The sequence below is a fragment of the Mustelus asterias genome, unplaced genomic scaffold (genome assembly GCF_964213995.1).
Source record: "Mustelus asterias unplaced genomic scaffold, sMusAst1.hap1.1 HAP1_SCAFFOLD_130, whole genome shotgun sequence".
Taxonomy (NCBI): domain Eukaryota; kingdom Metazoa; phylum Chordata; class Chondrichthyes; order Carcharhiniformes; family Triakidae; genus Mustelus; species Mustelus asterias.
In genome coordinates, this window is record NW_027590164.1 from 316,932 (window position 1) to 341,506 (window position 24,575).

Below are 24,575 nucleotides of genomic sequence, written 5' to 3' on the forward strand. Positions count from 1 at the left end.
GTATGAACCAGTTCTCTTGTATTCCTGTCTAAGATAATGAGAGAAGGTGGTGTCAGTAATTGAGGATCCAGTTAAATTAATCTTGTGATCAAATTGACCAATTGTCATGTTACAACAGGCCCAACTCTGACGTGAGGTCATCGTCACTTTGTGGATAAAAGTAGAGGTTCTGAAGGTCTTCCTTGCGAGCCAAATACTGAAAACTCCCGAGGCTGAGTTCTAAGGAAATTACTGTCAGAGAAGGAGCCAGACTCCCAAGGCTGAATTCCACAAGAATTCCTGTCAAAGAAGGAGCCAGAGAGGGTTACGCTTCTATGGACCAATCGCCCACACAAAGTTGTAAAAGTCAGTATCTTAAAGTTGTTCAGTAAAACTTTTTAATTCAATAAACTTCTTTTTAAATTTACTATCCAGAGAATTCTGCCTTTACCACAAAGAGGGCAGGGAACAGGCTACAGATGAATTAAAGAGAAACCATTTGTGTCCAGAACATTGTGAACATCCTTTTACTCTGGTTGTCTTTGATCCTCAAGTCATTTTCTGTTTGTTTTAATCATGTTCTGTTTCATTAATAAACTTTTATCAGTAAAATATTTGACTTTTCTGGACTTTTCCTGATGAGATTGATGCACTTTAGGGAAAGTGGGTGAGAGGGGTTGGCAGGCTCTTTAACAGAAAGTCATCCCTCAAAGGTAATTGGCAAAGGAGCCAGAGGGGGAGATGAGATTTTATTTTAAAAAAGACTCCCGAGTTCCACAATAATTCCTGTGAAAGGAGCCAGAGAGGGTTACGCTTCTATGGACCAATCACCCACACAAAGTTGTAAAAGTCAATATCTTAAAGTTGTTCAGTAAAACTTTTTCATTCAATAAACTTCTTTTAAAATTTACCATCCAGAGAATTCTGCCTTTACCACAAAGAGGGCAGGGAACAGGCGACAGATGAATTAAAGAGAAACCATTTGTGTCCAGAACATTGTGAATATCCTTTTACTCTGGTTGTCTTTGATCCTCAAGTCATTTTCTGTTTGTTTTTAACCAAGTTCTGTTTCATTAATAAACTTTCATCAGTAAAGGTGTTTGATTGTTCTGGACTTTTCCTGCTGAGATTGATGCACTTTCGGGAAAGTGGGTGAGAGGGGTTGGCAGGCTCTTTAACAGAAAGTGAGTCCCTCTAAGGTAATTGGCAAAGGGGCCAGAGGGGGAGATGAGATTTTATTTTATTTTTTGACACAGTGAGTTGTTCTGATCTGCCTGAAAACAGATTAAATAGAATCTTTCCAAAGGGTAAAGACTTGAAAGGGAAGAATTTGCAGGGCTGTGGGGACAGATCAGAGTGGTAGGATGAATCAGACAGTCCTTTCAAAGAGATAGCAGGGGCACGATGGGCTGAATGGACTCCTCCTGCAGCCTGTCAATCTCAGCCTCCTGCTTTTGTGCAGGTTAAAAGGGACAGATTTCAGTGCAGCCTCTTCCCTGTATCTGTATTTAAAGAGACAGGTTTCTCTTTAGCTCTGAGTGACAGATATAACAATTGGTTGGAGGCCCATTTCCCAGTCAGTCCTCCAGCATCTTCCTGTCTCTCTATTAGTGCGATGCCCAGGGCAGTTTCCCAACTGGGGCGCAGGCCTCATTATTCTCAGCTAAATTCAGCCCTCAGCTCCGTCACCTGGCTGTCATTGACACGAGCAAGAGAGAGACAGAAAGGTGTCCCAGGCTCAAATGGGAAATCAAAACTCGGGGCTTTAAATGAACTGTTAGGATCTCTGTAACGATCAACAATTTAAAAAAAAGAATTCTAAGCCCAGTGAGTAAATTAAAGAATCACACAACAAAACTTCAAGTTTCTGGCGTTTATTCCAACAAACTGGAAGCAACAATGACTAAACACTTTTTTATAGGGAACATTGCTCTTAAACTTAAAATTAAACTTTGCCCTTTTACTCTTAACACCATTAAATATCCCACTCAACCGTTATCATAGAATCATAGAAACCCTACAGTGCAGAAGGAGGCCATTCGGCCCATCGAGTCTGCACCGACCACAATCCCACCCAGGCCCCACCCCCACATATTTACCCACTAATCTACGCATCCCAGAATTCTAAGGGGCAATTTTTAACCTGGCCAATCAACCTAACCTGCACATCTTTGGATGTGGGAGGAAACCGGAGCACCCGGAGGAAACCCACGCAGACACGAGGAGAATGTGCAAACTCCACACAGACAGTGACCCGAGCCGGGAATCGAACCTGGGACCCTGGAGCTGTGAAGCAGCAGTGCTAACCACTGTGCTACCGTGCCTTGGAATGTTGACACTCTTTCTCCAAAAACCAGTCCAAAGTGATTCTTCACTCCCCAAGGGTTTATTTCCATTGTTTTCCTTTTCCAGTCGGGCAACCTTTAATCCCAGAACTGTCCTTCACAGTGATGGTTCTCCTGGACATTTTCCCAGTAACACAAGCAAGGTGAATCTTCCAGCCTTGTTTCACAATTCTCAGGAATCTGTGACCAACATTCGACACCGGAGCAGATGTAGGTCATTTGGCCCTTTGAGTCGGCTCCACCGTTTATTTAGGTCATGGCTGATCTGTTTGTGTGGAGTTCCACATTCTCGTTCTACACCCGATATTTTTGATGCCCTTATCCAACAAGAATTGGGATAAAGGCAAAATTCTGCTGTTGTTGGAATCTGAAACAAAAACAGAAAATGCTGGACAATCTCAGCAAGTCTGACAGCATCTGCAGAGAGAGAATAGAGACAACATTTTGAGTCAGGATGACCCTTTGTCAGAGCTGAAGACAAGGAAAATCGGACATAATTTATACTGTGAGGGTCAAGAATTGGGAAGCAATCTATTAAACCTCCTCTGAACCACTTTCAATGCATTTGTATCATTTCTTAAATAGGAGACAAAGCTGCACCCAGTATTCAAGATGCAGTCTCCGTAATGCCCTGTATAACTGAAGCATAGTAAGAAGTTAAATGGGATTATATTCATTGGAGTTTAGGAGGTTGAGGGGAGATCTGATAGAGACTTACAAGATAATGAACGGCTTAGATAGGATGGACGTAGGGAAGTTGTTTCCATTAGCAGGGGAGACTAGGACGCGGGGGCACAGCCTTAGAATAAAAGGGAGTCACTTTAGAACAGAGATGAGGAGAAATTTCTTCAGCCAGAGAGTGGTAGGTCTGTGGAATTCATTGCCACAGAGGGCTGTGGAGGCCGAGACGTTGAGCGTCTTCAAGACAGAAATTGATAAATTCTTGATTTCTCGAGGAATTAAGGGCTATGGGGAGAGAGCGGGTAAATGGAGTTGAAATCAACCATGATTGAATGGTGGAGTGGACTCGATGGGCCGAATGGCCTTACTTCCGCTCCTATGTCTTATGGTCTTATGGTCTTAAACAACACAGGTTAAAGTCCAACAGGTTTATCTGGTAGCAAATAAACCTGTTGGACTTTAACCTGGTGTTGTTAAACTTCTTAATGTGTTCACCCCAGTCCAACGTCGGCATCTCCACATCATAACTAAAGCAGAACATCTTTACTCCTGTGTTCAATTTCTCTCGTAATAAAGGATAACATTCCATTTGTAAGAACTTTGATTTATTTGAACTAAGATTTATGAGGGTTCTCTTGTTTACAATAACCTCCCTCATCGTAAATCACACCAGGTTCCAGTGACTTAACCAAATGGCAAGAAAGAACACTTTAAATCGTGAATTCAGAAAGTTTATTAATCATTAAAAATGTAACAAGTCAGAAAGATAAAACAGAGTGTCGATTAACAGTTAATAGAGAAAGAATAGAAAAATGTTGAAAGCCCATCTTAGCCAATTCCCATAAATCTTCAATTATAAACTAAAATAGACATGAGTTTTCAGATGATTTGAAAAGAAATGAATTGTCTGCTGAAAGGGTTAACTTTTCTACAGAACCTAAAGGGATGGGGAGTGAGCAGAAAAAAATTGGCACACAATAATACCACTTTACACAAGTAAAAAAATCAAAACAAACTAGATTGTAAACTTCAGCTCTTCATTTTTTTGTTATATTCCATAACCTAATTATTTTAATTTGATCAGTTTTTTTAGGGATGGATAACTTCTGTTCTTTATAAACTGCTTCACTCATTTTGTTGATTCTACATGGGCTCAGAGAATCAGAACCCAGACTTTATCATCCTTATCCTTTTTCCCCTTTTGCCACCACTCCCTCTGTTTTGCAGGAAGGTCGTAGGGATTCCAATCAGACCGAATCATTTTATCATAAAAGTTAAACACTGCGGATGCTGGAATCTGAAACAACAACAGAAAATGCTGGAAAAGCTCAGCAGGTCTGGCAGCATCTGTGGAGACAGAATAGAGTCAATGTTTCAAGTATGGATGACCCTTTATAAGAGCGGTTATGAAGTGTCTTCCAGACTTGAAATGTTGGCTGTATTCTCTAATAATTTTATCGATACGTTTCTTGTTCTTAGTTTCCAAACAGCAGGTAAGAGACCTGTCCAGTCCTCACTCGAGCTCTGATTTTTTCACTGGCCATGCTTGAGTCAGTTTATAACCATTAGAATCTACTCAGAGGTCTGCTTTTCAGTCCAGTGCTATTTGGAGTATACCGTTACTGCACCGACTAACGGGTCACATGTCCCTCACAGGTCTTATCACAAATTTGGGATAAAATAATTTAAACAATGCCTGAGAACGCTTTTTAACTTCTTAACCAACTATCTCCCACTGTTTGTTGATTGGTCAGACCTTCTCTTCACAGATTCGGGTATCTCAGCCACTGAACACCAGCCGGTCCTGGAATAAGTTTAATTCTAACTCATTCTGAGTAAATATTCTCACCAGGTCCTCTGTCGGGGCCCTGCTAAGCAGCTTTAATGGTCCGTGATTGCAGAAACTGAGCAGTCACAGGAATGTGGTCAAGATAGTCCAGTCCCATAATGCCTCACATTCAATCTGCAGTCCTTCAATTATAACAGAATATGTGGCTGTATGTAGCTGCCTCGGCCATGGTCAACCCCAACACTGCCTTCCTGAACTGTTACAATGCCTGAGGTGTAAGTAAGCCCACAATGCTGTTAGGGAGGGATTTCCAGCTACACATTCCAGACTTTCACTGGACTGCAGATGGATACCAGATTGACATATTCCATTCAACCACTCCCAAGGTGAGTTATTCCAATTCCTTTATTGTCCAGGACAATATATTCACAATATCATTAAAACAGGAATTAAACATTCCCATTTGGTTTCAGGTTCTAACATATTCTGTTAGTTTGTTCTTTATTGTCAATGTCAGGCTGGGGTTGTTTCCCTTGGAGCAAAGGAGGTTGAGGGGAGATTTGATAGAGGTGGACAAGATTCTGACAGGTTTAGATAAGGTGGACAAAGAAAAGCTCTTCCCATTAGCTGAAGGGACAAGGACAAGGGGGACACAGATTTAAAGTTTCAGGTGAGAGATGTAGGGAGGGATGTGAGGAAGAAAATGTTGATGCAGCGAATGGTAATGACCTGGAACTCGCTGCCTATGAGGGTGGAGGAAGTGGAGACAATAAACAATTACAAAGGAAATTGGATGGGCTTCTGGGGGAGTTTCAAACAGAAATGCTGACTAAATATCTCTGAACTTCCTCACACCCGGTCACTCTGTGATCCTTGTGAAATTTGAAACCAGGTATTCACAACAAGACTCAAAGAGCATCAGCCCACTGGAGGGAAAGTTGTGAGACCGGCCAGTCCAGCAGAAAGAAACCCTCCGACCCTCCCCATTGACCAACTGTGAGAATGAACAAAATGCAGTCCTGGATGTAACTGAGAGCAGAAACAATAACAGCAGAATCCAACCCCTGTGCACTTGTTGGTGCCTCAGCAGCCGTGATGAAATTCTGAACACTTTTTATACACTGAGCAGGTGGACAGTTTCTCCCCAGTGTAACTTCACTGATGTCTCAACAGGTGGGATAACTGAGTGAATTCCTTCCCACACTGAGAGCAGGTGAATGGTCTCTCCCCATGTGAATTCGCTGGTGTCTCTGCAGGTTGGATAACTGACTGAAACCCTTCCCACACTGAGAGCAGGTGAATGGCCTCTCCTCAGTGTGAACTCGCTGGTGTCTCTGCAGGTGGGATGACTGAGTGAATCTCTTCCCACACTGAGAGCAGGTGAACGGCCTCTCTCCAGTGTGAATTTGCTGGTGTTTCTGCTGGGTGGATAACTGACTGAAACCCTTCCCACACTGAGAGCAGGTAAATGGTCTCTCCCCAGTGTGAACTCGCTGGTGTCTCCGCAGGACGGATGACCGAGTGAATCCCTTCCCACACTGAGAGCAGGTGAATGGCCTCTCCCCAGTGTGAACTCGCTGGTGTGTCCACAGGTCGGATGAACGAGTAAATCCCTTCCCACACTGAGAGCAGGTGAATGGCCTCTCCCCGGTGTGAACGTGCTGATGTGTCCGCAGGTCGGATGACCGAGTGAATCTCTTCCCACAACGAGAGCAGATGAATGGCCTCTCCCCAGTGTGAACTCGCTGGTGTATCTGCAGGTTGGAAAACTGACTGAACCCCTTCCCACACCGAGAGCAGATAAACAGCCTCTCCCCAGTGTGAATTCGCTGGTGTCTCTGCAAAGTGGATAACACAGTGAATCCCTTTCCACACTGAGAGCAGGTGAACGGTCTCTCTCCGGTGTGAACTCGCTTGTGTGACTGCAGGCTGGGCAACAGAGCAAATCCCTCCCCACACTGAAAGCAGATGAATGGCCGCTCCCCAGTGTGGCTGCGCCGATGAGCATCCAGCAGAGAGGGGGCTCTGTATCTCTTCCCACAGTCCGCACATTTCCATGGTTTCTCCATGGTGCAGGTGTCCTTGCCTCTCCCTTGGGTGGCCAATCAGTTGAAGCCTTGTCCACACACGGAACACGGGTACAGTCTCTCCCTGCTGTGAATGGTGTGATATTTATTCAGGCTGTGTAACTGGTTAAAGCTCTTTAGTCTGGGCTCTGGAACACTCTCACTCGGGTGTGGCAGTGTGTTGGTGCTTTTCCACTCACTGATGGCCGAAGTCTTTTCAAATCCAAGTGGAAGGTTCAATCTGAAGCTCAGTGGCCAACTTCCGCATTGAGACGTCACAATGGAGCGCTGCCGGAATCAGCCAATAGGAATTACTCGGCTCCGCAGTGACGTTGCGGGGTTCCATGGCGCAGGCCCGGCTCGCGGACCCGGGAGCCCCACCCATTGTTCCCCCTCCCCCTGAACCTCCTCCAGCCAAGGTTTCCAGGCAACCGGCTGGCGGCTCCGGCCAGAGCGAGAAGCCGCTCGGTGATCTCCCCCTCCCCCCTCTCTCTCCGGCGGCTGCTGCTCCAAAAAGAGATCGAGAGCGGACCGCTGGCGGCAGCCGCACTGCGCCTGCTCCGGACAGCTCGGCTCAGCAGCGCTCTCTGCGCCTGCTCCGGACAGCTGGGCTCAGCAGCGCTCTCTGCGCCTGCTCCGGACAGCTGGGCTCAGCAGCGCTCTCTGCGCCTGCTCCGGACAGCTCGGCTCAGCCGCGCTCTCTGCGCCTGCTCCGGACAGCTCGGCTCAGCAGCACTCTCTGCGCCTGCGTGCTGGGCTGCCAGCTGAGGGTGTGGGGTAGGGGATTTTGCAAAATCTTCCCATCATTTTCTTCCAAGTCCCGCAGTTTGATTTGAAACAGAACAGCTTCTGTTTGTAGCTTCACCACAGACTCAAACTTCACACACAGACTCCAACTTCACACACAGACTCAAACTTCACCACAGACTCAAACTTCACCACAGACTCAAACTTCACCACAGACTCAAACTTCACACACAGACTCAAACTTCACCACAGACTCAAACTTCACACACAGACTCAAACTTCACACAGACTCAAACTTCACACACAGACTCAAACTTCACCACAGACTCAAACTTCACCACAGACTCAAACTTCAGACACAGACTCAAACTTCACCACAGACTCAAACTTCAGACACAGACTCAAACTTCAGACACAGACTCAAACTTCAGACACAGACTCAAACTTCAGACACAGACTCAAACTTCACACACAGACTCAAACTTCACCACAGACTCAAACTTCACCACAGACTCAAACTTCACACACAGACTCAAAATTCACACACAGACTCAAACTTCACCACAGACTCAAACTTCACACACAGACTCAAAATTCACACACAGACTCAAACTTCACACACAGACTCAAACTTCACCACAGACTCAAACTTCACCACAGACTCAAACTTCATCCTCTGGACAACAGCTGTGAGGAAAACACTTTCTCCCCCTGGGAAATGCAGAGACAGAGAAATTCTCTGGAACTGGAATTAGAGACAAATATACTGAGGGGGAAATGTTTGTGATTTTGTGGAACCTGTTTTTATTGTCTGAGCTTTTTAAAGTGTAATTTATCTTGTCTATTCAAATACTGTTTCTTAATGCATGATTCAGTGATGTTAATTTTAGATTAATTTTTAAAGTAAAATTTTTTAAAAATGAAACATTGTCTTTGTTTATTCGATTGGGATTTGTGGGAATTTGTTTATTATAAGGTGACCATGAGGATCGTAACAACATTGATATGTCTGGTGTTGTTATATGGTGCATATGATGTGGAGATGCCGGTGTTGGACTGGGGTGGGCACAGTAAGAAGTCTCACAACACCTGGTTAAAATCCAACGGGTTTATTTGGAATTACGAGCTTTCAGAGCGCTGCTCCTTCTCACCTGATGAAGGGGCAGTGCTCTGAAAGCTTGTGATTCCAAATAAACCTGTTGGACTTTAACCTGGTGTTGTGAGACTTCTTACTATATGGTGCATAATGGGTATGTTATTTATGGATTTGTATTACAGTTGATTTTGTTTAATTCCAGAACAGTATTGTAACTACACTGTATATTTTCCAGTCAAAGAGTCATCAGAGCACAAGATAAATCAATTCAGCAACTTGAGTCCGTGCCAAGTCTCTGTCAGGGAATCCACTCAGTGCCATTTTTCCTCGATATCCCTGTTCCCCAGCACGTTTAATTCCTTCAAGTGCCCGACCAATTTTATTTTGAAATCACTGGTCGTCTCCACTTCCACCACTCTCATCGTCAGTGAGTTCCAGAACATGATTGCTTGCTCCCTAAGTCAAGTTCTTCCGCACCCATCTGTATCTCTAATCATGTAATAGAGTTCTGAATATTGCATACATTTTTAGTCCACTAAATATGCTAATTTTTTATCTGCTTAGACACAAGCCTGTGTGAAGATTTCAGGAATATGTGTCCTGTACATGAAACAGTCAGCACGGATCTGTCGATTAGGATGAATCAGCACCCTCAGGACAATGTCTATTTCAGGTCCAGCAAAGTGAGAATGGAGGGAGAGTGTTTGGGATGGAGATTTACAAATTTTCAAGAATGAGAGGAAAGAATGTTCCACAGAAACTAGAATTGTCTGTTCTGAGTTTTTATCCTGTACTGACAGCAATGATTTTTGTGAATTTCTTTCACAGGCTATTAGAAGGGGAGAATTTACAGACACAAATCTCAACAAACATGACGTTAGGATCTGACAGAGTCACCCAATTATTCAGGATCTGAATACCATCGGCATTTGAAACTAGAATGGAAAATGTTTGTCTGTCCCTTCAAACTGTTTAAACATCAGTGTGACTGGAAAATCACTGAGACACATCCACTCGAGTGAGAGTATTCCAGTGAACTGACTGTGGAAAGAGCTTTAACCAGTTACACAGCCTGGAAAAGATTGAAGGATTCACAGTGAGGAGAAAGACCATGTATGTGTTATCTGTGGGGTCAAATCTTCATCTGAACCTGGAGATGTACAAAGACACTCAGACCATGGAAATGTAGGGACTGTGGGAAGGGATTCAATTGTCCCTCGAAGCTGGAAACCCTTCGATGCAGCCACACTGTGGAGACACCGTTCACCTGCTCTGAGTTTGGAAGGGGATTTCGTGATTCATCCACCCTGAGGAATCACCAGCGACTTCACATCAGGGAGAGGCCATTCACCTGCTCTGAGTGTGGGAAGAAATTCAGCGATTCGTCTGCCGTGCTGACACACCAGCGGGTTCACAACGGGGAGAGACCATTCACCTGTTGTGTGTGTGGAAAGGGATTCACTCAGTCATCTACCCTGCAGAATCACCAGCGATTTCACACGGGTGAGGGACTGTCCCCCTGCTCAGAGCGTGGGAAGGGATTCACTCACTCATCCCTCCCGCTGACACACCAACCCATTCACACTGGGCCGAGGCCATTCCTCTGCTCCGAGTGTGGGAAGGGATTCACTCACTCATCCCTCCCGCTGACACACCAACGCATTCACACTGGGCCGAGGCCATTCATCTGCTCCGAGTGTGGGAAGGGATTCACTCAATTATCTAGTCTGCTGAGACACAAACGATTACATACTGGGGAAAGGCCATTCATCTGATGTGTGTGTGGGAAGTGACTCAGTCAATCATCCAGTCTGCTGGAATACTGAGGCTCCTCCCCCAATAAGAAACCTGTTCAATGCTCTGACTGTGGGAGCTGCTTTAAAACCTGAGCCTACCTGAGGGTCGACCAGCGCATTCACACTGAGGAGACCCCGTTCAGGCGCTCTCACTGTGCAAAGAGGTTTAGAACATAGAACATAGAAAGCCACAGCACAAACAGGCCCTTCGGCCCACAAGTTGCGCTGATCATATCCCTACCTCTAGGCCTATCTATAGCCCTCAATCCCATTAAATCCCATGTACTCATCCAGAAGTCTCTTAAAAGACCCCAACGAGTTTGCCTCCACCACCATCGACGTCAGCCGATTCCACTCACCCACCACCCTCTGAGTGAAAAACTTACCCCTGACATCTCCTCTGTACCTACCCCCCAGCACCTTAAACCTGTGTCCTCTCGTAGCAACCATTTCAGCCCTTGGAAATAGCCTCTGAGAGTCTACCCTATCCAGACCTCTCAACATCTTGTAAACCTCTATCAGGTCACCTGTCATCCTTCGTCTCTCCAGGGAGAAGAGACCAAGCTCCCTCAACCTATCCTCATAAGGCATGCCCCCCAATCCAGGCAACATCCTTGTAAATCTCCTCTGCACCCTTTCAATGGCTTCAACATCTTTCCTGTAATGAGGTGACCAGAACTGCGCGCAGTACTCCAAGTGGGGTCTAACCAGGGTCCTATAAAGCTGCAGCATTATCTCCCGACTCCTAAACTCAATCCCTCGATTAATGAAGGCTAGTACGCCGTACGCCTTCTTGACCGCATCCTCCACCTGCGAGGCCGATTTAAGAGTCCTATGGACCCGGACCCCAAGGTCCTTCTGATCCTCTACACTGCTAAGAATGGTACCCTTCATATTATACTGCTGCTTCATCCCATTGGATCTGCCAAAATGGATCACCACACACTTATCCGGGTTGAAGTCCATCTGCCACTTCTCCGCCCAGTCTTGCATTCTATCTATGTCTCGCTGCAACTTCTGACATCCCTCCAAACTATCCACAACACCACCTACCTTGGTGTCGTCAGCAAACTTACCAACCCATCCCTCCACTTCCTCATCCAGGTCATTTATGAAAATGACAAACAGCAAGGGTCCCAGAACAGATCCCTGGGGCACTCCACTGGTCACTGACCTCCATGCAGAGAAAGACCCCTCCACAGCCACTCTCTGCCTTCTGCAGGCAAGCCAGTTCTGGATCCACAAGGCAACAGCCCCTTGGATCCCATGCCCTCTCACTTTCTCAAGAAGTCTTGCATGGGGGACCTTATCGAACGCCTTGCTGAAGTCCATATAGACCACATCCACCGCTCTTCCTTCGTCAATGTGTTTGGTCACATTTTCAAAGAACTCAACCAGGCTCGTAAGGCACGACCTGCCCTTGACAAAGCCGTGCTGACTACTTTTGATCATACTAAACCTCTCTAGATGATCATAAATCCTGTCTCTCAGGATCCTCTCCATCAACTTACCAACCACTGAGGTTAGACTCACCGGTCGGTAATTTCCCGGGCTGTCCCTGTTCCCTTTCTTGAATATAGGGACCACATCTGCAATCCTCCAATCCTCCGGAACCTCTCCCGTCTCCATCGACGATGCAAAGATCATCGCCAAAGGCTCCGCAATCTCCTCCCTCGCCTCCCACAGTAACCTGGGGTACATCCCATCCGGTTTAGATAGGATGGACGTAGGGAAGTTGTTTCCATTAACAGGGGAGACTAGGACGCGGGGGCACAGCCTTAGAATAAAAGGGAGTCACTTTAGAACAGAGATGAGGAGAAATTTCTTCAGCCAGAGAGTGGTGGGTCTGTGGAATTCATTGCCACAGAGGGCTGTGGAGGCCGAGACGTTGAGCGTCTTCAAGACAGAAATTGATAAATTCTTGATTTCTCGAGGAATTAAGGGCTATGGGGAGAGAGCGGGTAAATGGAGTTGAAATCAACCATGATTGAATGGTGGAGTGGACCCGATGGGCCGAATGGCCTTACTTCCGCTCCTATGTCTTATGGTCTTATGGTCCCGGCGACTTACCAACCTTGATGCCATTCAATAGTTCCAACACATCCTCTTTCTTTATGTCCACATGCTCGATCCTTTCTGTCCACCGCAAACCAGTACAACCACCCAGATCCCTTTCCACCGTGAATACCGAGGTAAAGTATTCATTAAGCACCTCCGCCATTTCTAACGGTTCCGCACAAACTTTTCCCCCTTCACCTTTTAAGGGTCCTATGCCTTCACATCTCATCCTTTTACTCTTGACATATTTGTAGAAAGCCTTGGGATTCTCCTTAATCTTACCCGCCAAGGTCTTCTCATGACCCCTTCTCGCTCTCCTAATTTCCTTCTTAAGCTCCTTCCTACATCCCGTATACTCCTCTAAATCCTTAACACCTCCTAGCTCTCTGAACCTTCTGTACGCCTCTCTTTTCTTATTCACCAGGTTCATCACAACCTTCGTGCACCACGGTTCCCGTACCCTACCAACACCCCCCTGTCTCGTCGGAACGTTGTCATGCAGAGCTCCAGACAAACATTCCTTGAAAATCCTCCACTTTCCTTCGGTACTTTTCCCCAAGAATGCCTCCTTCCAATTTACCCGTCTAATTTCCTCCCTGATGACACTGTATTTCCCTTTACTCCAGAGAAACACTTTCCTAGCCTGCCTGATCCTATCTCTTTCCAATGCTATCGTGAAGGAGATAGAATTATGATCGCTATCCCCAAGATGCTCACCCACCGAGAGATCCTCCACCTGTCCAGGTTCATTAGCCAGCACCAGATCAAGTACAGCCTCTCCTCTAGTAGGCTTATCCACATACTGTGTCAGGAAACTCTCCTGGACACACCTAACAAACTCCTCTCCATCCAAACCCCTAGCCCTAGGGATATTCCAATCTATGTTTGGGAAATTAAAATCTCCCATCACGACAACTCTGTTATTCCTACATCTCTCCAGGATCTGTTTCCCCATCTGCTCCTCAACATCTCTCTTACTATTGGGCGGCCTATAGAAAACACCCAGCAAAGTTACCGACCCCTTCCTGTTCCTAACCTCCACCCAGAGACTCCGTAGTCAATCCCTCCACGGCGTCCACCTTCTCTACAGCCGTGACACTATCCCTGATCAACAGTGCCACTCCCCCCCCTCTCTTGCCTCCCTCCCTGTCCTTCCTGAAACATCTAAAACCCGGCACCTGAAGCACCCAGTCCTGTCCCTGAGACATCCAAGTCTCCGTAATGGCCACCACATCACAATTCGAAGCAGAAATCCACGCTCTAAGCTCATCCACTTTATTCACTACACTCCTGGCATTAAAATAGACACATCTCAGGCCTTCAGCCTGAGCACTTCCCTTCTCCATCACTCGTCTAACCTCCCTCTTACCCTGTCTACATTCCTTATCTATTTGCGAGCTAACCTCCTCGCTCTCAGTCCCCTCATTTCGATTCCCTCCCCCCAACCTTTCTAGTTAAAAGTCTCTCCAGTAGCCTTAGCCAACCTTCCCGCCAGGATATTGGTCCCCCTGGGATTCAAGTGCCACCCGTCTTTTTTAAACAGGTCACACCTGCCCCTAAAGAGGTCCCAATGATCCAAGTACCCAAATCCTTGTCCCTTGCTCCAGTCCCTCAGCCACGCATTCATTCTCCACCGATTCCTGTTCTCACTCTCCCGCAGCACAGGCAGCAATCCCGAGATTACTACCTTTGCATTCCTCTTTCTCAGCTGTCTACCTAACTCCCTATATTCTCTTTTCATGACCCCTTCCCTCTTCCTACCTATGTCAGCAGTACCTATATGCATCACGACCTTCGGCTCCTCTCCCTCCCCCTTCAGGATTTCTGGGACTCGACCAGAGACATCCCGGACCCCTGCACCAGGGAGGCAAACCACCATCCGAGAGTCCCGTCTGTGTCCGCAAAAACGCCTATCTGACCCCCTCACCGTAGAGTCCCCAATTAGCACTACCCTCCTTTCCTTACCCTTTTGCACTACTGGGCCAGGCTCAGCTTCAGAGACACTGCCACCGCTGCTTCCCCCAGGTGGGCTGTCCTCCCCAGTAGTACTCAGACAGGAGTACTTATTATTAAGGGGCACATCCACCGGGGTGCTCACCATCAACCGAGCTTTCTCCTTCCTCACTGTTACCCAGTTACCCTCCTCCCGTGGTCCCGGTGTGACCACCTGCCGATAGCTCCTGTCAATGACCTCCTCACTATCCCTAACCCGGCGAAGGTCCTCGAGCTGCAATTCCAGTTCCCTAACATGGTCCCTTAGGAACCGCAGCTCAACACACCCAGCACAGATATGGTCGTCCGGGAGGCTAGGAGCCTCCAGGACCTCCCACATCAGAACATCATCTGACCTACTGAAACATCAGGGAATTCACACTGGGGAGAGACCCTGATAATTCCCACTCACTTTCAGCGATTTCTCATAAAACCTACCAGATTGGAAGCTTCTGCCTGAAATTTTATTTTCCCTCAGTTTCCAAACTGAGACCATTCACCTGCTCAGTGTGTGGGAAGGGATTCACTTGTTCACCCAAGCTGCTGAGGCACCATGGCAGTCACACCCATTAGTGACCTTTTGGATGCTCTGACTGTGGCTGTTAATTATATCAATAGAGGTGAAGTTTATTCAGATGGAGGGCACTGATTAGATAGTTATAATGAGCAGGTACAAAGTGGGACTCACTAATATAACTTGGAGCCAGAGTTGAACCTGTAATGTTTGATTCTGTGAACAAATCTGTACCAAATAAAGATTGACTCCACCCCAAGGCTGTCAGGATTACAACATGGTAACAGAAAATGCTTGTCTAATGGTGAAGGTTGGAAACTAAAAGAAAGTATATTTCAGACTGAAGTTTACAATCCCAGCAGCTTTTGTGAGAAATGACTGAAAGGCAGTGGGAATTGTCAGGGTCTGATTACCTGCTGATACTCTCGGAGTCTGAACCATACAACCAGTGGAAGCATGAAGTGGCGATATGGACACGGGTTACATCCCGTTCAAGGAGGAAACAAGATCTGGCCTTGGCATTGTCACTTCCTAACACAAGGAAAATCAGCAACAAAGCATTTTCTGATCAGCCAAACTGCAAGTTGATAACTGCACTGGCACGGATGATTCATGTAAAGAATTCACTTCAGGTGGTTGGAGGGTAGAATCCCTGTCAATTGGTCTATGGGAGAAATCCCTAATTCCCCTCTGTGCCGGGCGATCGCCCTCCTGCTTTAAAGGGATACAATTAGTTCCATTTTCAGTCATCAATTATCTGATTGTTCCATGAAAAGAATTGCTCGAAGCAACAAATTATTGGAGATACCAGAAGAGGGTTTCTTCATGTGTAACGTTTGGACTGAAGGAGAAAAAACATCTTTTTCTTCGATTTGTTTTGAAACACTGTTTGTGTGAATTTTTGCGATCCCGGTCAGGACTGTTAACGTTTGCAGAGAAATTCGAACACCCAGTGATTAACTGAATTACATCACAAGATTCCACATTTTTAAACAAAAACAAACTTTACTGTATGTTTAAATAAATTTAAAAAGACAACACTACAAATTGAATACTACACTCAATAAAGATTTATGATATAAACCTAGTTCTATTTTTTTACCTCACCCCAAGAGTTTCTTTATACTTAATGATATCTTGAAGGTTCATTCACTTCTGTTCCTAGGACCATCCCAAAGCTCTCCACAATTCACTTTAATTCTCCCCAGTACTCCAGATATTCTCCAAGCTCCAAGAGTTTATGGGAGTCCATCTTTTCATTAAACAAGCCTCCAATTTTCCTTTAAGCTCTCAAACTGTGGACTCCTCAGTCCAAACATGAGCTTCACTGCATTCTTGCTGAGGGATTTAAATGTTGGAAACACCCCTGGTTTCTAATGGTCCTCGAGGCTTCTAGTCCCACAGCTCCTGGTCCCACAACTGGTGGCTTCCAAGCGAACTGCAGACTGTCCGCTGTCTATCTGTGGAACCAGGTCATTAATTGGAAAGGACTCAAAAGGTTACGGGGAAAAGGCAGGAGAATGGGATTGAGATTTATCAGCCATGATCAAATGGCACAGCAGATTCGATGGGTCGAATAGCCTAATTCTGCTCCTATATCTTATGGTCTAATTCTAACCAAGACTCCACCCTGAATCACAGATCCCCATGGTAACAGAGACCAAGTGGAATGTCCGACAGATATTTCGCTTCAAAACTAAACCCTTTTTCCCTGAGGTCTGCATGAAAAATTCACCGAACAAAAACAGTACAATAATTGTCAGTCCCAATGTCTCCAGCTAAAAGATCCAGCTGACCTTTTACAGTTCTTACCTCTCGAGTTTTGACTTCTTAAACCAACATGGGCCATGCTTTGTGACTGCGAATTCCCTGAGGGTGTTTTCATCAGATTCTCAATCCAGGTTTTCCATTTTTTAAAAGCAATTCTTGCAACTAATTCATATTTCTAAAACATAGGAATTATGAAATTAGATTTCTGTACCAAAAACAGGAAAAAATGGAAATGTATCACCTTCATAATATCCCATTTAGAATATTACAATATACAACATGCTGTATATCTTAACAACAGCCATGATCTTATTGAATGGTGGAGCAGGCTCGAAGGGCCAAATGGCCTCCTCCTGTTCCTAAATCCACTGTTTTCCTGTGTTGATCTATCTTATAACCTGCAATAGACACAATAATCCCTCCATTGTCTACTTCACATTCACAAGTCCAGCTTGGTAACAGCACACTGCTGGGTTCCATGTCCAGGAATCTCAGTCCACTGAAGATGGAAATTACTGCTTGCAGTCTTTTCTGAAAGTTTTCTTCTTACAATAATTATAGTCCAAAGTTCCTCCTGCAAAAGGAGAGTCTTCATTGCTGTTCATTTGTGAATTTTCAAGTTCTATTTTGAAAACAGTCTGTACAGAGTTCACATTTTGAAATTTATTTTCTTCCATGTTTGTAGTTCCTCCATTGTTTAAATCCAGAGAGAATATTCCACTCAATTCCACATTGAAACTGTCTTCTTCTTGCTCAGTTATAGCTGATTCCTTTATTGTCCAGGACAATATATTCACAATATCTTTAAAACAGAAATTAAACATTCCCATTTGATTTCAGACAGGAACATATTCTGTTCATTTGTTCTTTATTGTCAATGTCAGGCTGGTGTTGTTCTCCTTGGAGCAAAGGAGGTTGAGGGGAGATTTGATAGAGGTGGACAAGATTCTGACAGGTTTAGATAAGGTGGACAAAGAAAAGCTGTTCCCATTAGCTGAAGGGACAAGGACGAGGGGGACACAGATTTCTTGTTTCGGGTCAGAGATGCAAGCGGGGAGGGGAGATGTGAGGAAGAATATTCTGATGCAGCGAATGGTAATGACCTGAAACTCGCTGCCTACGAGGGTGGAGGAAGTGGAGACAATAAACAATTACAAAGGAAATTGGATGAGCATTTGGGATGTTCCAAACAGAACGAAGAACAAAGAAAATTTTGTTTTCTCAAAGAAAACAAAAAAAAAACAAAAAAAAAACAAAGAAAATCCATCAAGACATCATTTGACTGAGTTTGGCAGAAAGGGACCGACGCAGGGTTACATAGAACATAGAACATAGAAAGCCACAGCACAAACAGGCCCTTCGGCCCACAAGTTGCGCTGATCACATCCCCACCTCTAGGCCTATCTATAGCCCTCAATCCCATTAAATCCCATGTACTCATCCAGAAGTCTCTTAAAAGACCCCAACGAGTTTGCCTCCACCACCACCGACGTCAGCCGATTCCACTCACCCACCACCCTCTGAGTGAAAAACTTACCCCTGACATCTCCTCTGTACCTACCCCCCAGCACCTTAAACCTGTGTCCTCTCGTAGCAACCATTTCAGCCCTTGGAAATAGCCTCTGAGAGTCTACCCTATCCAGACCTCTCAACATCTTGTAAACCTCTATCAGGTCACCTCTCATCCTTCGTCTCTCCAGGGAGAAGAGACCAAGCTCCCTCAACCTATCCTCATAAGGCATGCCCCCCAATCCAGGCAACATCCTTGTAAATCTCCTCTGCACCCTTTCAATGGCTTCAACATCTTTCCTGTAATGAGGTGACCAGAACTGCGCGCAGTACTCCAAGTGGGGTCTAACCAGGGTCCTATAAAGCTGCAGCATTATCTTCCGACTCCTAAACTCAATCCCTCGATTAATGAAGGCCAGTACGCCGTACGCCTTCTTGACCGCATCCTCCACCTGTGAGGCCGATTTAAGAGTCCTATGGACCCAGACCCCAAGGTCCTGCTGATCCTCTACACTGCTAAGAATGGTACCCTTCATTTTATACTGCTGCTTCATCCCATTGGTTCTGCCAAAATGGATCACCACACACTTATCCGGGTTGAAGTCCATCTGCCACTTCTCCGCCCAGTCTTGCATTCTATCTATGTCTCGCTGCAACTTCTGACATCCCTCCAAACTATCCACAACACCACCTACCTTGGTGTCGTCAGCAAACTTACCAACCCATCCCTCCACTTCCTCATCCAGGTCATTTATGAAAATGACAAACAGCAAGGGTCCCAGAACAGATCCCTGGGGCACTCCACTGGTCACTGACCTCCATGCAGAGAAAGACCCCTCCACAGCCACTCTCTGCCTTCTGCAGGCAAGCCAGTTCTGGATCCACAAGGCAACAGCCCCTTGGATCCCATGCCCTCTCACTTTCTCAAGAAGTCTTGCATGGGGGACCTTATCGAACGCCTTGCTGAAGTCCATATAGACCACATCCACCGCTCTTCCTTCGTCAATGTGTTTGGTCACATTTTCAAAGAACTCAACCAGGCTCGTAAGGCACGACCTGCCCTTGACAAAGCCGTGCTGACTACTTTTGATCATACTAAACTTCTCTAGATGATCATAAATCCTGTCTCTCAGGATCCTCTCCATCAACTTACCAACCACTGAGGTTAGACTCACCGGTCGGTAATTTCCCGGGCTGTCCCTGTTCCCTTTCTTGAATATAGGGACCACATCTGCAATCCTCCAATCCTCCGGAACCTCTCCTGTCTCCATCGACGATGCAAAGATCATCGCCAAAGGCTCCGCAATCTCCTCCCTCGCCTCCCACAGTAACCTGGGGTACATCCCATCCGGTCCCGGCGACTTACCAACCTTGATGCCATTCAATAGTTCCAACACATCCTCTTTCTTTATGTCCACATGCTCGATCCTTTCTGTCCACCGCAAACCAGCAGTACAACCACCCAGATCCCTTTCCACCGTGAATACCGAGGTAAAGTATTCATTAAGCACCTCCGCCATTTCTAACGGTTCCGCACAAACTTTTCCCCCTTCACCTTTTAAGGGTTGGAGTCGGTGGGATTCGGGGGGGAACTCTCCACCGGTTGGGGATATACCAGGTACAGACGAGGATGGCTGTGGTTGTTGGAGGTCAATCATCACTGCAAGGGTCACTGCAGGGTTCATCTAAAACTCTGCTGGCCATGTTTAAACTCACATTAAGTGTTGTTCCACTATCACCCTTGTGCACGATGATCCACCCAGTAAAGCAACAACTTAATATTAAAATTCTCATCCTTGGTTTCAAATCACTCCATGACCTTGCCTGTCCCAATATCTATAATCTCCTATAAGCCCCACAACCCTCAATATATTACACTGCTCTAATTCTGGTCTTTAGTTTGTCCCTGACCTTGCTTCACCAGTGCAAGCTCTACCTTCAGTTGCTTAGGCTCCAACCTCTGGAATACCATCCCTACACGTCTCCAACTCTCCACCTCGCTTAACTCATTTAACACACCCCTTAAAATCTACCACTTTGACCAAACTTTTGGTCATCTAACCTAATATCTTCTTTGTGGCTCAATATCATACTTTATTTTACAATGCTCCTTGGATGTTTTATTATTTCAAGGCGCGATATAAATATATTTTGTTGTTCCTCATGTCTCCTGGGCCTCATCATTTTCAGCTGCTTCATTAATTACCGTCTCCCCACTGTAGGGTCGGAAACGGGGATGTTCACTGATGATTGCAGTGCATATTACCATTCACAACTCTGAATACTGAAGCTGCCCGCATGCAGCGCAGGACCAGGACAACATTCAGGTTAGAGCTGATTGTCAATTCATACTGACACCACATAATTATCAGGAAATATCTATTTCCAGCAAGAAAATCTAACCATCTTCCCTTGATATTCAATGGCATTACCATCAGTGAATGTCCCACCAGCAATAACTTTGGGGTTACCATTGACCAGTCATTTAAATACTGTGGTTACAAGAGCAGATCAGAGGTTGGGAGTTTTGTGGCAGGTTACTCACTTAATGACTCCCCAAAGGCTTGCCATGATTCACAAGGTATAAATCAGGAGTAAGGTGGAATATTCCCTACCTGGATGAGTGTATCTGCAACAATTTTGTAGATCCTATCCAGGACAAAGTAGCCCGCCTGATCAGCATCTCAAATACCACCTTAAACATTCACTCTCCACCATTAGCCCACAATGGTGGCAGTGTATCCCACATATTAGATGCACTGCAAGAAATCACCAAGGCTGTTTTCACAGCATGTTTGAAGTCGGAAAATATACCTCTATAGGCTGGTATGAGTCAAAATACAGTCATGCTTTATTCTCATAAGCTTATGGGAGAACTTGCGGAAGCCAAAGTTCTCTCTGAACACAAGAAGCATGGATATTTATACATCAGGGTTCCCAATACAAGTCATGAAGCAAAGTCCAGTTAACAGTCCTTGATCATAAATTATAGTTCCTTTAACAGCTTCTGATAGTCTCTGGATCATGGTTAGAGACCATCTGGTATCCTTGGGTCATAAAGCACAATTCTCCTGGTAGTCGAAGCCAAGGTGTCACCTCTGATCCCCTGCTCTTCCCGCAGCGTTTCCTTTGAAGTGACTGAGTGACTGAGTGCAACTGTCCCAGTGGGAGTCCTCCTTCAAACGGCCATTCTCGCACTCTACCATTTCCTTCCTTTGTTTAAATCATACACAAGCCTACGAGAAAGAAAGACTTATCCCCCAACATCTATATTTAACTGTCTGTTTTATCAGAATGATATAAACAAGCGAGGGAACCATGAACAAATAGCTTATACAAAAAGTAAAAGATGAAAGACATGAACAAATGGCTTATATTACTACCAGGAGCAATATAAACAAAAAGGAGGCTCGCCACAAGGAAGGGCTATGTTTGTGATACATTCCAGGTACAAAGTTCAACCTTTTAGGCACAAAATACATTGAGTACAAAAAACATTAACCCTTTCCCTTCTTCAATGTTCCAAACCCTAACTTCTACCACTTGAAAAACAAGTGCAGCCAGCGTATGGGAATGCCACCATCTGTAAATTGTACTCCACATCACATACCATTCTGACTTGAAAATCAATCACCATTCCTTCTCTGTCACTGCATCAAATTCCTGGAACTCCCTAACAGCGTTGTGGGTATACCTACACCAGATGGATTGCAGCAATTCAAGAAAGTGGCTCATTTTCTTTACAAGAGCAATCAGTGATGCGCAATGAATGTTGGCCTTGCCAGTCACATTCACATCCCCTGAAAGAATAAAACAAAATCCTCATCCCTGGTATCATTCTCAGCCATGAGTACTGCAGTTATCAATGAACAGCTCCGCTTTCGACTTTATGATGGGGGGAGGGTCATTGGTGGAGCAATGTCAAGACACATCTTAAAGTCACTATCGTATCTGCTTCCACTACCTTCCCCGGCAACGGGTTCCAGGCACCCACCACCCTCAGTGTAAAAAACCTGCCTTGTACATCTCCTTTAAACCTTGCCCCTCACACCTTAAACCTATGCCCCTGGTAATTGACTCTTCCACCCTGGGAAAAAGCTTCTGATTATCCACTCTGTCCATGCCCCTCATAATCTTGTAGACTTCTATCAGGTTGCCCTCCTCAACCTCCGTTGTTCCAGTGAGAACAAACCACGTTTCTCCAACTTCTCCTCATAGCTAATGCCCTCCACACCAGGCAACATCCTGATGAATATTTTCCATACCCTCTCCAAAGCCTCCACATCCTTCTGGTAGTGTGGTGACCAGAATTGAACACTAGATTCCAAGTGCGGTTTAACTAAGGTTCTATAAAGCTGCAACATGACTTGCCAATTTTTAAACTCAATGCCCCGGCCGATGAAGGCAAGCATGCCGTATGCCTTCTTGACTATCTTCTCCACCTGCATTGCCACTTTCAATGACCTGTGTACCTGTACACCCAGATCCCTCTGCCTATCAATACTCTGAAGGGTTCTGCCATTTACTGTATATTTCCCATCTGTATTAGACCTTCCAAAATGCATTACCTCACATTTGTCCAGATTAAACTTCATCTGCCATTTCTTCGCCCAAGTCTCCAACTGATCTATATCCTGCTGTATCCTCTGCCGGTCCCCATCGCTATCCGCAATTCCACCAACCTTTGTGCCGTCCACAAACTTACCAATCAAACCAGTTACATTTTCCTCCAAATCATTTATATATATTACAAACATCAAAAGTCCCAGCACTGATCCCTGAGGAATGTCACTTGTCACAGCCCTCCATTCAGAAAGGTACCTTTGCACTGCCAACCTCTGTTTTCTTCTGACTAAATATCTCGAAACTTCCTAACACCCTGTCACTCTGTGATCCTTGTGACATTTGAAACCAGCTATTCACAAAAAGACTCAAAGAGCATCAGCCCACTGGAGGCAGAGACCAGCCAGTCCAGCACAAAGAAACTCTCTGACCCTTCCCATTGACCAACTGTGAGAATGAACAAAATGCAGTCCTGGATGCAACTGAGAGCAGAAACAACAACAGCAGAATCCTACCCCTGGAATCACTCGTGAACTTGTTGATGTCTCAGCAGCTGGGATGAAACTCTGAATCCCTTCCCACACTGAGAGCAGGTGAACGGCCTCTCCCCAGTGTGAACTCGCTGGTGTGTCTGTAGGTCAGATGAGTTTGTGAATCCCTTCCCACACTGAGAGCAGATGAATGGTCTCTCCCCAGTGTGGAATCGCTGGTGTATCCTCAGGTGGGATGACCGAATGAATCCCTTCCCACACTGAGAGCAGGTGAACGGTCTCTCCCCAGTGTGAACTCGCTGGTGTCTCTGCAGGTGGGATGATCGAGTGAATCCCTCCCCACATTGAGAGCAGGTAAATGGCCTCTCTCCAGTGTGAACTCGCTGGTGTGACTGCAGGTTGGATGACCAAGTGAATCCCTCCCCACACTGAGAGCAGGTGAATGGCCTCTCCCCAGTGTGAACTCGCTGGTGTGTCTGCAGGCTGGATAACTCAATGAATCCCTTCCCACACTGAGAGCAGGTGAATGGCCTCTCCCCAGTGTGAACTCGCTGGTGTGTCTGCAGGCTGGATAACTGAGTGAATCCCTTCCCACACTGAGAGCAGGTGAACGGCCTCTCTCCAGTGTGAACTCGCTGGTGTCTCTGCAGGCTGGATAACTCAATGAATCCCTTCCCACACTGAGAGCAGGTGAATGGCCTCTCCCCAGTGTGAACTCGCTGGTGTGTCTGCAGGCTGGATAACTGAGTGAATCCCTTCCCACACTGAGAGCAGGTGAACGGCCTCTCCCCAGTGTGAACTCGCTGGTGTGTCCGCAGGTGGGATAACCGAGTGAATCCCTTCCCACACTGAGAGCAGGTGAATGGCCTCTCCCCAGTGTGAACTCGCTGGTGTGTCCGTAAGCTGGATAACTGATTAAATCCCTTCTCACACTGAGAGCAGGTGAATGGCCTCTCCCCAGTGTGGCTGCGCCGATGAACTTCCAGCTCTGATGGGACTCCGTATCCCTTCCCACAGTCCCACATTTCCATGGTTTCTCCATGATGCAGGTGTCCTTGCCTCTCTCTTGGGTGGACAATTAGTTGAAACTTCGTCCACACACAGAACAAGATTACAGTCTCCACCCGCTGTGAATGGTGTGATATTTATTCAGACTGTGTAACTGGTTAAAGCTCTTTA

General features: G+C 45.9%; 2 protein-coding genes across 2 annotated transcripts in view; one reads left to right on the forward strand and one right to left on the reverse strand.

Annotated features, from left to right (window-relative positions):
* LOC144484873 (uncharacterized) overlaps nt 1–24,575 on the forward strand; it is a 186,099-nt gene that overhangs the window by 49,767 nt on the left and 111,757 nt on the right. The window contains 1 exon segment of the mRNA XM_078203235.1: nt 16,468–16,473. Coding sequence (XP_078059361.1) covers nt 16,468–16,473 — 6 coding nt within the window.
* LOC144484874 (uncharacterized) overlaps nt 1–24,575 on the reverse strand; it is an 85,818-nt gene that overhangs the window by 12,036 nt on the left and 49,207 nt on the right. The window contains exons 3-4 of the mRNA XM_078203236.1: nt 23,433–24,362; nt 6,100–6,786 (exon numbers count right to left, since the gene is read on the reverse strand). Of these exons, the coding sequence (XP_078059362.1) occupies nt 6,100–6,786; nt 23,433–24,362 (1,617 nt within the window). The remainder of the gene's footprint in view (nt 1–6,099; nt 6,787–23,432; nt 24,363–24,575) is intronic.